The sequence below is a fragment of the Peromyscus californicus genome, unplaced genomic scaffold (genome assembly GCF_007827085.1).
Source record: "Peromyscus californicus insignis strain IS unplaced genomic scaffold, ASM782708v3 Scaffold_10__1_contigs__length_136768540, whole genome shotgun sequence".
NCBI lineage: Eukaryota > Metazoa > Chordata > Mammalia > Rodentia > Cricetidae > Peromyscus > Peromyscus californicus.
This window is the reverse complement of record NW_026294391.1, coordinates 79598018-79614630: the sequence shown is the minus strand read 5'-3', so window position 1 is coordinate 79614630 and position 16613 is coordinate 79598018. Positions and strand designations below refer to the sequence as shown.

General features: G+C 35.3%; 1 protein-coding gene across 3 annotated transcripts in view; it reads right to left on the bottom strand.

The window, feature by feature from the left end:
• Positions 1-16613, bottom strand: part of Diaph2 (diaphanous related formin 2) — a 765516-nt gene that overhangs the window by 701504 nt on the left and 47399 nt on the right. For 2 of the 3 annotated variants that reach the window (XM_052735290.1, XM_052735298.1), the window contains exons 2-3: positions 9998-10030; positions 7253-7429 (exon numbers count right to left, since the gene is read on the bottom strand). In XM_052735290.1, the coding sequence (XP_052591250.1) occupies positions 7253-7429; positions 9998-10030 (210 nt within the window). The remainder of the gene's footprint in view (positions 1-7252; positions 7430-9997; positions 10031-16613) is intronic. The other variant, XM_052735306.1, reaches the window with a different exon arrangement.

Below are 16613 nucleotides of genomic sequence, written 5' to 3'. Positions count from 1 at the left end.
GGCCAGGATAGCCTAAATCAGAATTACTTTTTTGCTACAGTACAGAGGAGACACAAAATAAGAATTTTTAAAAAAAGACATAGCTGCATTCAACAAAATATCCTTTGTAGACAATGAAATTCATGTAATTTCCATGTGTCTTTGAACAATTTTCTCTTTAACCATTTAAAACATAAAGCATGAGGCAAGTGAAGTGGCCTTGCAGGGAAAGGGACTAGCCATACAAGTCTGGTGACCTGAGTTGGGCCCTGGGGAACCCATAGTAGGTGGAAGGAGAAAATCAACCTTTGCAAGTTGTAGTTGTCATTTTACCTCCACATACACACTGCACTATGTGTGTATTCCTACCTGAATTCACACATCATACACACAGACACACACACACACACACACACAGACACACACACACACACACACACACACACACACACACACACACACACACGCAGGCACGCATGCACATGCACACACAACTGTAATAAAATAAAAATATAAAACACAAAGCAACATTGTTAGTTTACAGACCATACAAAGTGAAGTCCTCCTGTGGGGAACAATATCTTTGATATGTTTATGTCCTCTAAAACAAAAGAACATCTAACATTCTGGCGGGAGCTGTCAAAGCAAGTTTACCAGGACTAGAAACTTGCTTTTTTGCTATTCCTTCTTTTCACAATGCCACCTTATGTTTTGATATGTCACCCTATCACAACATAAACTCCTTGATCGTCAGGATTTGCTTTGAGGTATTCGCTGCTCTCTCTTTTTCCAGAACTTAAAATAGTGCCTAGGATATTGGAACCCTTGAACTTTGATGAATTCCTCAAACTCTAAGAATGCACTGATGCCAGAAAACTAAAGACTGATAATTTAGAAGTGGACACTGGCTTTTCACATTTTCTTTCCAACTTCATCTGCTTCTTTCCTGAGCCCCCATGAGAGGCTCAAAGGACTATATCGCCACTAAAGCAACTGATCCACAGCTAGCCTAGAACTAGGGAAGACATGCTTACCTGTCTCCCTGCCTAAACTCTGCTCTCTGAGGGTAAGGGGAGGTGCTATATTTATTTCTAAACATGCAGCCCATAGCATACTATCTAGTACATAGCACAGAACAACTAATAATTGCTAAAATGTACTCATAACAAATATGAAAAATGCCCTTTTTAAAAAAGGTAGTATTTCAAGGCATTTCCACATGCAGACCTAGAAAAGAAGCAATGGGTACTGAACTTGTCCCACTACATCAAATTGTAAACCTAGTTCTTTAATATCTCCTCCTTCAATGTCTGTCTCCCTTTCCCTTATGAACTTTTCGCACTAATAACTGCAAAAAAAATTAAACTGATCCAGATCCAGATTAGTTTTGACATCTGTTACTGAGTGCTACTACTTTACATGTTTCCCATACAATTCTTCACAGTAAAATAAAATGTAGAGCATAGTCTAAAATGTGGGGTAAGGATGTTGGAAATTTAAACGTAACTGGTAGAAACTGGGCTGTATGAACAATTTCTTAGACTCTAATCATTTCTGACAAATATTCCATGACTTTTTTTAGATGTGAAGGCCTAGTTTACCAATAATGTATTTTATGGGAACTTAACTGCTAATTAAACTTACTTATGCTAAGAGCACTCAAAGGTCCTCGGCCAAGCTAACCAACTTCTAAAAACCTGATGCTGAGTGAGAAAAAAAGATCCCTTAATAGCAGTCAAGGGAACACAATATGCTTTGGTTAAAGTAGAGCACCTGGTGTCCAGAGGCAATTCTTCTGTGTAAATTAATGAAGGAGAAAAGGAAAAGAACAAGATTAAAAGCTTTAGGATGACCTGTGAGAATTCTAACAGATGGAATACAAAACCAATAATTAAGCACTTATTACATATAAGTATGCCATCATTAAATTATGCATCATTAAAGATGCAAAGTACATCAAAATAATACAAAAAATAGTGTTTTGTCGTTTCATGCCTGGGCCATGAACATATAGTAAATAGAAACAATGCTGATTCTGAAAATAACACATTCATTGTAAGGCAATATTGGTCAAACTAAAAATAGCATACATACACAGTACAAGGAAACTTCTCCCAAAGAATAGATATAATCCTTTAAAAGTTTCCCATTTATCAAAGGTCTTCACCAACCCCACATCTGACAGAGGACTGATATCCAGAATATATAAGGAACTCAAGAAATTAGACATCAAAATGCCCAACAGTCCAATTAAGAAATGGGCTATAGATCTAAACAGAGAATTCTCAACAGAGGAAACTCAAATGGCTGAAAGACATTTAAGGAATTGCTCAACATCCCTAATCATCAGGGAAATGAAAATCAAAACAACTCTGAGATACCACCCTACGCCTGTCAGAATGGCTAAGATCAAAAACACTGAAGACACCTTATGCTGGAGAGGATGTGGAGCTAGGGGAACTCTCCTCCACTGCTGGTGGGAATGCAAGCTTGTATAGCCACTTTGGAAATCAATATGGCACTTTCTTAGAAAATTGGGAATCAATCTCCCCCAAGATCCAGTTATACCACTCTTGGGCATATACCCAAGGAATGCTCAATCATACCACAAGAGCACTTGTTCAGCTATGTTCATATCAGCATTGTTTGTAATAGCCAGAACATGGAAACAACCTAGACGCCCTTCAACTGAAGAATGGATAAACAAAATGTGGTACATATACACAATGGAATACTACTCAGCAGACAAAAACAATGACATCATGAGGTTTGCAGACAAATGGATGGATCTAGAAAAAATCATCCTGAGTGAGGTAACCCAGACTCAGAAAGACAAACATGGTATGTACTCACTCATAGGAGGATACTAGATGTGGAACAAGGATGACTGGACTGCTACTCACATCACCAGGGAGGTTACCTGGAAAACAGGACCCCAAGAAAGACACGGGGAGCGTCCAATGACTGAGAAATGGAAGAGATCTACATCAACAGCCTGGACGTGAGTGGGGGTAATGAAGGGCAAGGATCGAGGGAAAGAGAGCTTGGGGGAGCGGGAGATCCCACCTGGATCAACAACAGAGAGGGAGAACAAGGAATAGGAGACCATGGTAAATGAAGACCACACGAGAATAGGAAGAAGCAAAGTGCTAGAGAGGCCCACAGAAATCCACAAAGATACTCCCACAACAGACTGCTGGCAATGGTCGAGAGACAGCCCGAACTGATGTACTCTGGTGATGGGATGGCCAAACACCCTAATTGTCGTGCTAGAAACCCCATCCAACTACTGAGGGATCTGGATGCAGAGATCCATGGCTAGGCCCTGGGTGGAGCTCTGGGAGTCCAATTAGCGAGAATGAGGAGGGTTTATATGAGCGAGAATTGTTGAGACCAAGGTTGGATTAAGCACAGGGACAAATAGCCAAACGAATGGAAACACATGAACTATGAAACAATGGCTGAGGGGTCACCAACTGGATCAGGCCCTCTGAATGGGTGAGTCAGTTGATTGGCTTGATCTGTTTAGGAGGCACCCAAACAGTGCGACCGAGTCCTGTGTTCATTGCATGAGTTGGCTGTTTGAAACCTGGGGCTTATGCAGGGTCGCTTGGCTCGGCCTGGGAGGAGGGGACTGGACCTACCTGGACTGAGTCTACCAGGTTGATCTCAGTCCACAGGGGAGACTTTGCCCTGGAGGAGGTGGGAATGGGGGGTGGGCTGGGGGGAAGGTGAGGGGGGGCGGGAGGGGGGCGAACAAGGGAATCCGTGGCTGATATGTAGAACTGAATTGTACTGCAAAATAAAAATTAAAAAAAATAAAATAAAATAAAAGTTTCCCATTTATCTTAGTTGGTAACTTTAAACCAAACCATGTTTCTCACAAAGGCTATTCCTGATATATTTTATTATTTTAAATAGTGTGTTTATTTATAAATGATATTCACACATATCAGTGTTTGTTTTTCTGTTCTCAATGATTATGTTAGCAACTGAACAATGATCAAGGTTTACACGATAAAGGAAAAACATACTACAAATGTTTATAATATATATTCATTATGAAGATATGTACTCACTGAATATATTCACTTACATTTATTTGACACTTATAAGTTTTTCAATTGATAAAAACTGTATTTAACATGTACAACACACATTGCTCAGTGACTAAATGTAGCCCATTAATATATACTATTTCAAATAATTGTGTGCTAAGAACACTTTTTATTAAACCTTAACATTTTCAAAACAATGTATTATTAATTATAGTCATTACTTTATACAATAGATCTCTGTAACTTATCCCCCATACCTAAGCAAACACTTATAATCCTTTGGCTATCATCTCACTATTTTTCTCCCAACAACTTCAACTCCTGTGTTAAAGCTAGTTTTTATTATCATCTTGTCAAAATATAGAGTCTCCTGGAAATGGGGAATCTAAATAGAATAACTGACTCAGACTAGCAACCATGTCTATGAGGAACTGTCTTGACTAATAACTGTTATGAGAGGACCCAGCCCACTGTGGGCATTGCCATCCCAGAGCATGTAGTCCTTCGCTATTTAAGAAAACTAGCTGAGCATGAGTCTTGGAGTAAGCCAGTTAACAATATTCTTCCTTGGTTCTAGCCTCCAGCTTCCTACCCTGACTTCCCTCAGTGATTGACTGTTACCTAGAAGTAGAAACTAAATCAAACCTTTACCTCCCCATGTTGCTTTGGCCATGGTGTTTTTCACCGCAACAGAAAAGCAAATTAGAACTCTACTATAACCACCATTCTACTCTCTAACTCTATGACATCAACTTCTTTAGATTCTGTACAACAGTGAGATCATCAATATTTGTTTTTCTGTGCCTAGTTTATTTCTCTTTTTATAAGCCAAACTAATCCTACAATGTGCTAACTCATCTCATACCTATTTGAATGGCCATGCTCAAAAAGACAAAAGATAACACCTATAGGCAAGGATATGGAAACAAGAGGACTCATTGTGTTGCTGATGGGAATCTAAATTAGCATTATCATTATAGAAAATAATATAGTCATCATCAAATAGTAAATAGCATAATTCAGTAGTCACACTACTGGATATAAACACATTTTGTTGTCAATATACAAGTATATAATATTTTTATGTAGGTGACAATGATATGTATGATATGTAACAAATTAAATAATAATACAGAATTATATTTCCTATAAAATATATTTGTTTAATATCCTCCTCAAAAGCCCTATGGAAAAAAATTCCATTAGGGAAAAATGTAGTACTAACTTATACATTTGCCTAAATAACATTAATGAATCCAACAAATTCTTCTACAAAATATCATACATTTAAATATTTGTTTAAAAGATAACATTCTAGTAAACATTAGAATTAACATGAAATCATAAAACATAATTATGCAATGTTATAGTTTATATGGTACTTACAAGTTGTAAATTAATGGAAATCACTATTGCACAGGGTTTCAAGCCTACAAAAGGCATGTGTGCAACTTGGAGAAAAGTAGTAGAAATATGACAGTTTTTGAGATGGATTGACATAGGATGCCTCTATGTAGCTAGCTTCTTAACTACAATCCTCCTCCCTCAGCCTCCAGAGCATTGATATTATAGGCATGCACAATGACACCAGGCAATACAATAGCTTTACACTGAATAAAATGGGGGGACCAAGGTCTAAGTAGGTAAAAAAAAGAACGGGAACTATTTATATACACAGATATAACAAGCAAAACAGTTCAGTTAGTGCAGAGTCTAAAAGCAAGGTACATGTGGTAGTAGAGACCCATGAATATTCCCTTCTGATCCTTTCATTTTATTCCATAAATTAGGCAACAAAGTCATCAACAGAAAAATACAGGAAGAGTTCTAATATTTCAGCAGCAAAGATGTGAAATAGTCACCTAAGGCCACAGGTGTAAGAACAGTGGGGTCATTTAAAATGACTGTCTAAAGACATAAAGGCCCATGTGCTTTGGAAAAGGAATCTGTCTCAGAATTACGAGAGGTATACTGGATAAGAAGCAAAGCCTGGAAAATGGGCAGAAGAACAATTAGGAAGCAATCTTAGTAGCTACAAGAAATAACTACAAGAAGGACTGTCTAAGCAATGAGGAAAGGCAGCCAGTAGATGAGAAAGGACGTAGATCCAACAGTTGTTACAGAAGCTGAACCAATAGAATTTGACCAGCAACTAAGAGTTAAATGAGAAAAATGGATGGAGTAGAACATAACCCCATACTGCTGAACTTTAAAGAACCTGAATATGGCAAGGGCACTGAACCCAGAAGACACTGTCAATGCTGCAAAAGTACTAGCTAAACTGATCAGCAACTTAAAGCTATAAACTTAAGTTTTGAGTGAAAGAGAAAAGACTGAAAAAGACAAAGTGTTATTAACAAAATAATCTCAAAGAATGTTTCTGGGTTTATTGTTATTGTCATTGTTTTGGGCAATTAAGTCAGGACAATGGAATAGGAAACAGGAACAATTGAGTGACTGAGAAATATTAATAATTAAAGATGGAATAGGGCTTGTTTGACAAAGGAAGGGATGAGACAAATGTTACTGCATTCTTTATATAAAATGTATGTTGATGTGTAAGAAGAGAATGTTAAATTAACAAATCATGTTTTGATATCTCTAAAAGAGATCTGGTCAAGCTAACCAATGTGAGATGGCCCAATATTTCATTTATCCCTTTTCTTATTATTCTTGTTGAATAATCCAAGTATTATGTTTATTATTTTAGAAATAATTTAGGCCACACAATAAGAAACATAAATACTCCACAAAATGTAAATTGTATGACTGCTGATAATATGAGAAAACAGAAAGAATTAATTCCTTACTTCCAATTACCTTTTTGTTGTTTATTTTACACTCTGTCTTCCCAAATGTATTTCATATAATCAACAGGCCTTGTAGACTTGGGTGCACTTTGCTTTGGACCAGCAAGCACACAAATTAGTTGATTGAAAAATTGATTTGGTGTGCCACAAACTACAAAATACTAAAAGACGAAGAGCAATAAATCTGTCGCTGATTTTAGGCACTCTGACTAGAACAGATAGGCATTCTAGCAAACAAATAAATAAACAAATCCAGATATTCTTGGAAATGCTTCTGTTTTGTCAACAAGGGTTGATGCTGTCCTTTATATGACATAAACAGTCCATCACAAACATCCCTATTTAAAATGCAGTGCTATGCTAGACATAGTTTAAAATGACAATGAAATTAGAGGTTGAACTCACCATCATTTTCTCAAAGAGGTCCAGAACTTCCTTTTCAGACAAATTCAGAGATCGTTCATCATATAATGGCTGAGCTGCTGGAAACTCAGTCATCGCAGCTTGAGAATCAATAGGATGTTGAATAAGAGGTTTTTCTTTCTTGACGGTAGATTTTCTGAAACTTGTAATTCGGTCACGCTGCAGAGAAAAAATAAAAAGCCCTAAGAAAAAGATCAGGAGCCAGAAACGTGAAGAATGGAAGCATCAAAATGGCACTTAGTATAATATATATTATTATAGTCTCTTGACAAAAACGTTATTGTAAGCAACAAGCTCCAGTTAGAGATTGGACTATTTTGCAACCTTGAAGTCGTTATTAAGCTTCAGAAGTCTGGGGGTGAAAAAAACGTGCCTCAAAAGTAAAACTTAGTCATTTGTCATTTCTGTTTTGCAAAGGAAGAGACACTTTTGAACAAAATCTTGTGGCTGTTTCTAGGAGAATGGGTCTTTGGTGCCAACTTCATGATATGGAAAGAGAGAAAGAAAACAGAGATACTGATTGCAAACTCGAAGGGAAATTTAGGGTAATGTTTTTCTTCTGCATACTGCAAAAATTGTAACAAGTATATATGAATAACTGTCGGTGTAGCAGTTGACTAAACTGAATAGCATGGAGTCTGAAGACAGACACAGTGAGTTCAAATCCAAGCTGAAAAATCAGTATATCAGAATCAGTCATCGGGAAATTATTTTCTGTCACTGTTTCCTCTTTACACTATAGGTTAATTGTGAGAGCCAAATACACTTGCTGTGTGTCGATGCTATTACTTACTGTTATTACTATATTCCTCAACTTTTTCCTTCCCAAATATTTGGCACCAATGGAAAGTGAAAAAAAAAAAGCTAAAGCACTCATTCCATTTGCTGGAAATGTAAACAAATATCTTTCTCATCCATATATTATTCTAATGAACTCACTACTTTATGGGTATTTCCTTTAAACCACTGATACCATATACAATCTCTAACAATTAGCTTGCTTTTTTTCATACCAAGGGAGTCAAGGACTTTGGCTGCATGTCAACAGGCCATTTGATTTGAAAGCTACCAAATATTTGACATCAAACATTAGTAACATTCATAAAACTGAAGGCAACTCAGTTTTATTCTGGTGTCTGTTAGAAAGCACATGCAATATCACCAGGTCACATTAAGCAAGCAGGCATGTTAGCTATGAGGACAGTGAATGTGCACTGCCATGTTACCACAGTCCTTTTAAATAACCTTAAGAATACAAAAACATTACAAACATTACTACATTTTTTATGTAAAACTTTGTTGACACTCTAAGAGAACATGTGCTTTATTTTACTGATTGAAATAATGGGTTTTTTTTTAAACCATAACATGTACTTTGAAGAAAGCAGTCTTAAGCAGCTTAGTTAGGATTACAAAAATTATTTGAGTATATGGCTGCTTACAGAGAGATTGTAGAAACAACAATATTTTAGAGCTGGGAAGAAAAATGAAACAGCATCTAAACCAACTCCCTCAATTCACAGAACAGGTAACTCGCTTAAACACATGAGTCCCTAGTTCCAGTCTTGGCTTTCACATTACAATTATTTCTTTAAAATTATTTGAACTGTATTATTAAATTTTGTTTTAACTCTTTGAGGGCAGCTAAGTTGGTTTAGATAGGTAGTATCTTCACACAACTCAAGAAAAATAATTTTAGTAATCCCAAATAAACTGGTTCAAATTTTACTTAAAGATATGGTGGACATGAAAGCATTTAAATATGCAATTGGCCATTAAATTAACATATCTCTTCTCCATTCACTTCATATCAATTAAAAATATTTATACAGTCCAGGCTTTTGTTCTGAGTATCGGCATTACTAACATATAGATTTAATATGTCTATGTCCTTCATTTTAGTGCAAAAAAACCCACTTTTTTATTTCAGTTGTATTTTGGTAAGAAGATGGAGTCACGCTGTCTGTCTACTTTCACCTCCTTAGAGCAGGAACATTGTTTTACATCTTTTGTAGATCGGTAACTTCTTGCAGAAAAAAAAAAATGAAACTGCTTAAAATACTATTCAAGAAAGTTTAAGTATAAAGAGTGCATTTAAATATTAGCTTATAAATTTTAATAAGAATTACTACTGCAGTTTGAGCTTGAAAACCTGTAAGCTTTGAAATTCAACAGCACAAATCTGAATAAGATAATGAACTTAATTTTTTTGATTTGTAAATAATTTCTTCTAATATTATTATTTAATGTATTCACAATTTATTTGATTATCAAAATAGAAAATGTTCATGTTTTCCAGGGTCCACATTTATGCACCAAACTTTAAAATACTGTTTTGGTATATATTAGGATGATAAAAATATAAAATTTAGCTGGGATCTAACCCAACTGTTTATGTAAGTTGCTTCTGTTTTTAAGGAAGAGTGAGGCACTGGGTAGCCCTGGCTAACCTAGAACTCCCTATGTACCTCCAACTTGCAATAATCCTCTTTTAGCCTCTGGAGTGCTAGAATTACAGATATGCACCTTTATGCCTGGATACAGTTGTTTATGTTAATATGTGAAAAAGGAGAAATTACTCTATTGGTAATTATCCTATTCTGTTCTATTTTCTAAATATTTAGTTACTTTATATGTTGCATATATCCATGCTTTAATGTCCACCTTTTTTAATGAAAATGTAACATGCATAAGCAATGCAATAACATGCTACTCACACCACCTTACCACATCATCTGCCAAAGTTTTTATTTGAATGTTCTATTGAAACCAAAAGGAAACAAACAAACAAAAAAAAACAGTCAGATAAGAGAAATTCCTAGATCAAACAAGACAACAACTGAATGAACTGAATGATTCTCATTGTTTATCAAATATAAATTGTCAAAAAAAATTACAAAGTTCAACATTCAAATAATATATCCATTACAAAATGAAGAAAATTGTAGGAATTACAAATGAAGGCTTGGCTGAGGGAAGGGTTATCTATTTGTCTTTAAATATGGATGCTAAGATCCTCCTTTCACATCTGGCTCAGTATAACAGTGTTCAAATATGACAAATGAGTCAGTGAAATTATCTTCCTTTACAGTCTTTGAAAAGGTTTGGTAATGAATATTATTTTAAAGATGATTAAATTAAAATAAAAAATAACAGTAGCAATGTCACATATAGCCACCATTACTTAGTGAGTAAAATGTTAAAATATAACAAAACTAACAATTCAATAAATTTCAGGATTCAAAGGGTATTTCAAAGTCTTACAATAGCATACAGTCAGTATAAATTCTAGATCTCACCATTTAAGTATAGCCACACATCACTTCATGATGATGATATGTTTATAGAAATGTACAATAAGTGACTTCATTGTTAGGCAAACACCACAGAACACACTTAAGCAAACAAGGATGTCATTAGATGATATATACCATTATAGGATCACCATATGTGTAGTCCCATCTCTGTCTCAGACTCCTCATGGAGCACATGACAGTACACTGAAATGTCATTTAAGACATAGATTTAGGGAAGAACCATTCCACAATAGTTAGAAATTGAATTTAGCCCTTCTAACTTTTTTCATAATCTTGTTTCTTACAGAAGAAGCTGAATAAAGTATATTTAACATGGTTGTGGATGTTGGCATGTATTTTTACTAAGTAAAATACAGTGCTTTCACTGCAGAGAATTCCATTGTGAGTTTTCAATAAGTCAAAACTGCTTGTCTCAAAATCTCAGGAAATTGCCTACAATTACTACTATCCTCTCTGTGCTATTAAAGATAACCCTTCCCTAGAACAGCTGTGGCAAATGTACTAGTGCATGAATATATCTTCTTTGTATTTTAAATTCTTCGATTCCCTCAGGAATTTAAACTTCTAATCCCTGTTCTAAATCATCATAAACCACAACCAATCTTTATTGCCTTGGAAAAACAAAAGAGAGGCTTGGAAGATGGCTTAGTAGGTAAATTGCTTACTGAACAAGTGGGAAAACCTGAGATTGAAACCCACCTTAAGCCAGGTGCAGTACTGTGCATCTATAATACCAGTACTCTGACAATAAAATGACATGAGACAAAGAGGCCTTGTCTCAAACAACATAAAGAGGTGAGGACCTAGAAACACCCAAAGCTGTTCTCTGACCTCCATTCATACATGAACATGCTCTGGAATGTATGTATACACACACACACACACACACACACACACACACACACACACACACACATATTTAAGCACCCACACAGACACACACACGTGCCCACACATACATGCATGTGCTTCCCTGCACACACAAATGCATCATACACAAGCACAAAAGATAAAAATAGGGATTATTTACATCAAAACTAAAGCAATCTTTAATAAAAAGATTAATTCACCTTAGAACGTTCTCCACCTACTATTTTCTCTTGAGTTTCTGTGGTGGGTTACATAAAATTTCCATGCACAGTGATAGACTTGATTTCTTGTAAAGCACAATTACAGACCTGAAGTGACCCTGCTAACATCTGACATGAGCCTGTCCACCTGGGTTTTTGAGATAGATTACATAACTCTTTAAGCAAATTCTGCTTTCCTTTTCTTCCATTCCTTTGGGGTTATAAAGTTATGATTGGAAACATCTATATATCCAAAGCAAGAATATAAATTAGAAGAAAAAATGATTTGCTTTAGTCAAATTCCCTAAGTTAAGGTGCATGTATGTCAGAAATGCTTCAAATTTGTATTTCAATTGAACACATGTTGACAATTTAATCAGTGGAGACAAACACAAGGAAAATAGAAATGTTATCTTTTCACTTGGTTTTACAGGAAGAATATTCTCACAGTTCTCTATTTTTGAAATGATGTTCTTTTTGTTGGGTGGAATATAAGATAATCTGAGTAAAAAATTTCATTTTACAAATAAAAGTGTACTATTTATGCTAATGATACCACTGCATTCCATTTGTCTATGCTTAAGACTTCTACATTACATCAATCTTCATTTCCAATAGCCTAAAGACTAACAGTTCAGACACACACACACACACACACACACACACACACACACACACACACAACCTCTACCTCAAACTACCATCAGCTCTTACTCAGATTTTCTTAGCAACCTCCTATATCTTGTTTCCCTTAGTTTATCTTTGTTCTCTTACAGTGAGTTTTGAAAAAGGTAAAGTTTTGAAAACCAAAGTCATGTCACTCCCCAGCTCAAACCTGCAATGACTCTATTTTCCCTTCCAAAGCAACTCAGAGTCATTACAGTGACTGCAAGACCCCTGACCTCACTTCTTACTGCTTCTTCTTCATTCAACTAGCTCCATTCACACTAACCACCTCACTGCTCCCAAGAAAAGCAATCACCCACAGGAATTCACTCTTCGCTCTGCCTGCCACTCTCATTTCTGTTATCTGTACAACTTGCTCCTTAATCCCCCTAGCAATGTTTTTTTCTCAGTAAGGCCTACTCTGGTAACACTCTTCTAGTAATAATGTGGGCCTAATCCCCACATTCCCTTGTTGTTCTTTCTTTCTTCCAATAAAATTTAATATGCCAATCTATTGTTATTCATTGTGTGCTGGCTTTTGCTTTATTTTCTCTAGTGCTGGGGATGTAACCCATGGCCTTGTACATGTTAAGCAATCACTCTTCCACTGAGCTACAGCCCCAACCATTTACTATCTGTTCTGCTCACTATAATATGAGCTGTATAAGGATAGGGTTTCTTTTCCGTCTGGTTTTGGGCTGTGTTTCTGATGCCTAAAACAATGTTTGGTACACTACGGCTCAATAATGATTATGACTGACTCTCACACTCCCTTTCATAAATATTTAATGCCTCTTGGTACTGTAAGGACTAATAACCCAAAGGCATTCAAGCGCTGTATGACTTGGCCCCAGGCCACCTGCTACTTCTTCCCTCTTGACCCTTGTACTACATAAAACAAAAACTGAAATCTTTTACCTAGTGCATGTCCTATGATGTCCTGTTTGTAACTTTGCAGATCCCTTGACATGGAATGTTTATTATATTTCTATTTCTAGAGTGCTTCTTAAATTTAAAATTTGACTATTGGCAAACCAAATGTGGAACCCTGGTTGAAAATAAAACTAGAGAATGACTGTGCTCTATTTTATTCTTGAAGAATTTTTTTCCTAATACTTACTTTCAAGAATGACAGAGCACCCCAAGGCACAAAGCAAATTACATACATGTAAAAAATTATCCCAATTATTTATGATAGAGAGCCATAAAGAAAAACTCTGCTCTTGATTTCTTGATTTATAAATTTTATTCTACTACAGAACATACATTCTATATAAATGTGAACATTAACTGTAATATGGCTATTTTCTAATACATTTCTCTCGCTAAAATATTTGCTTTCAGGAGCTAGAGAAATGGCTCAGCAGTTCAGAGCACATACTACTTTTGTAGACTATCCAAGTTCAGTATCCAGCACCCACATCAGGTGGCTCATAACCACCTATAACTCCAGCTCCAGAAAATCCAACACCTTTTCTGATCCTGCAGACTGCTTTGGGGAAAGATTAAACCAATCACCTTCATATGAAGTGATCTTGAAAACACATTCCACAGAAAAACAGTATTTTAAAAAATAGATAAACATCATTTCATTTCTAAATGTTCTTTTAGAAAAAGTTCTCAAATCATTTCTGAATTTAATTTATATAGATGTAAATATCTTTCCCTCAAACTACATGGAAGTAAACATGGGTCTTACTCCTTTGTTCAAACTATAGAGCTATACATATACATGGACCTAAAAAAAATAAAAAAACCAAAAGATAAAAGTGACCCCAAAAATTGGAATCACAGCCTTGAATTAAAAGCACTGATTAAAGTCATTTTGGTAAGTTTTTGTTTTGCAAATCTAATGATAATGGTCATTACAGTGGGGGTTTATTACATCAATAAGTATAGTGACCATATATTTTCATTAAATTCAACTCTGAAGAAGCAATCAAACTATGCATTAGTCAAGCAATCAGAGTTTATTAAACTTCATTTATGATGAGCTATATTAAATATAACAGTGCAGTATTATATAGTATTATCTAATTATAAAAGAATTGCTCTAGAATCTCAACCCCTTAAGAATAAGAGAAATGGTGGACTTACTCATAAATTCTAATGTTAAAGTTCTGATTGCAATGCAAAAGATCATTATTGCAAGAAAATTAAGTTTTAATTTTCTCAATCAGGCAGAAATTAACAAAAGCAGCAAGATGTAAAGAGTCAACTCTCTCATGGCTAATGTTACATGGAAATACAATGCTTTTATAAACATTGTGCAATTAGTCTAGCACCACAGAATTTGGACAACAAAATTGGATGTTGCCTCACTGTCAACTCAAAAACTCAATCACTGTATTTGACAACTTTCTTCTCTTTTAAAGAAAATCAATAAGTTGACTATTACAACAAAGATGAATGGTCAATTATTCACCCAGCTTTAAGTATCTTGCTCTCCATAAGGGCCAGGGCAATAGGACCCAGAAAGACACATTCAAATCAATGTAACAAATATTTGACCACCTACTATATAGGTTCTCATTTAGAGATCAGAAGATTGAAAGAACAATCACCAAAAAATGGGGAAAGGGAGTGCTGTGGGAGTTCTGATGAAGCCATACCTTTCCAAGTTAGAGAGATAATGAGGAAGGGGAGTAAGGGAGTCAATACCCACCAGGCAAGGTTGGATTCCTCTACACCGCATGTCTGCCCAATACCTACTTATTCAGATTGGTAGCAGTCATACTAGGAAGTAGTTCTGCCTTCCAACTTTTAAGATTTTATACTCTGAACTTTCAAAACTAGCAAGACCAATCAAAAATAATTCCAGGTCATCTGAATACCTAGTAATCAAAATCAACATTCTAAGCAATCACTGAAATCTTTCATAGAGATTTTGTGTTAGTTTAGTAGCTCTCTGTTCTATTTATTTCACTGAGAAAATTATCTATAATCTGATTTTTAGAAGCAAACTCAATGTAGAAGTTTGCTTCTAGGATGATGGGAAAACAAATTTTAGCTTTTAACATCATGGAAATATTTACTACCTGTATTTAAAATTACCCTCAATCATTCTTTCATCTCCTTTCTAACATAAGGGTCATTTTCCAACAGGAACAAATCATCTTAGGCAATATTGTCCTCCATCACAATTAGCATTCATGAATAGATGCTAAACGAACTAGCAGCACACTAAGCACTGCAAATTTAAAGAGACATGGCCCTGCTTTCAAAGGCCAAAACCCTAGCAGATGAAAAGATGAACTTATTGACACTAAGTTCCAATTATCCTCCTTACTTTGCTTGTTAACATCTATAACCATTCATTTCATCATTTAAGTAGAAAAATATGTTTATATTTTTGTAACATTAAGCACACCATCTCAGAAATATTGTCAAGTTAAAGCCTCAAACTTTAAGCCGCCGCCAGAGTTTTTGCTACTACAAATCAAAATTCTTTCTGCCATTGTTCTAACAAAAAACATTCCTTCTGGGATCTTCTTCTCAAGCTGTTCTTTCGATGTAAAAGAATAAAATATTTATATACAAGAGATCAAATATAACATCAAAGTCCAGGGCTTCAGTTTTCTTCATGAAGCAATAGACTGGTACTATATTAAATTAGTTTTGTTAGTCTGTCCTAACAAGATATGAACTCAATATGAAAAGAACTGTACCACTATAAACTTGAACATCAAGACAGTCAACTATGATATGGGAATCCAATAATCTCTTCCATTTAATAAGCATGATCCACCTCAGGACATACTCAGGAAATGTATGCTGACCACTTAGGTGTTCAACAAAAGTTCCTAATAACGAAGTAGTTAAATCCACTTAATATCTGCATTAAGCAAAAAAAAATTGTAGGAATAATCAAGCTTTTTATAGTATCACAGAAATTACATTTGTTTGCTTTGTACTAAACCATCTGAGGAAGAAGAATTGGACATGAAAGTTTTTCCTTCTTGGACTATGCATTTAAAAAAAACAGGAATAGAAAATCTAGCCTTACATACTTATAGATATTTCAATATTTCAATGCAGTAATTAGTGCATTAGATTACACTTGGATCAATGAATTAGTCAAAGGGATATCGATGTTTAATAAATAAAATTTTACCTTCTCTGTTAACCAATGGATGAATGAATTGAGCAAACATTAAGCAAGTTCCCACTATTAAACAACCAGCACTTTATGGTATATAGACGTATAAGACATTATTCCTTCCTTAAAGCAAGTGCAATCCAACCAGCAGTGAAAACTAACCACATAAAGAAAAGTCAGTAATGAAATAC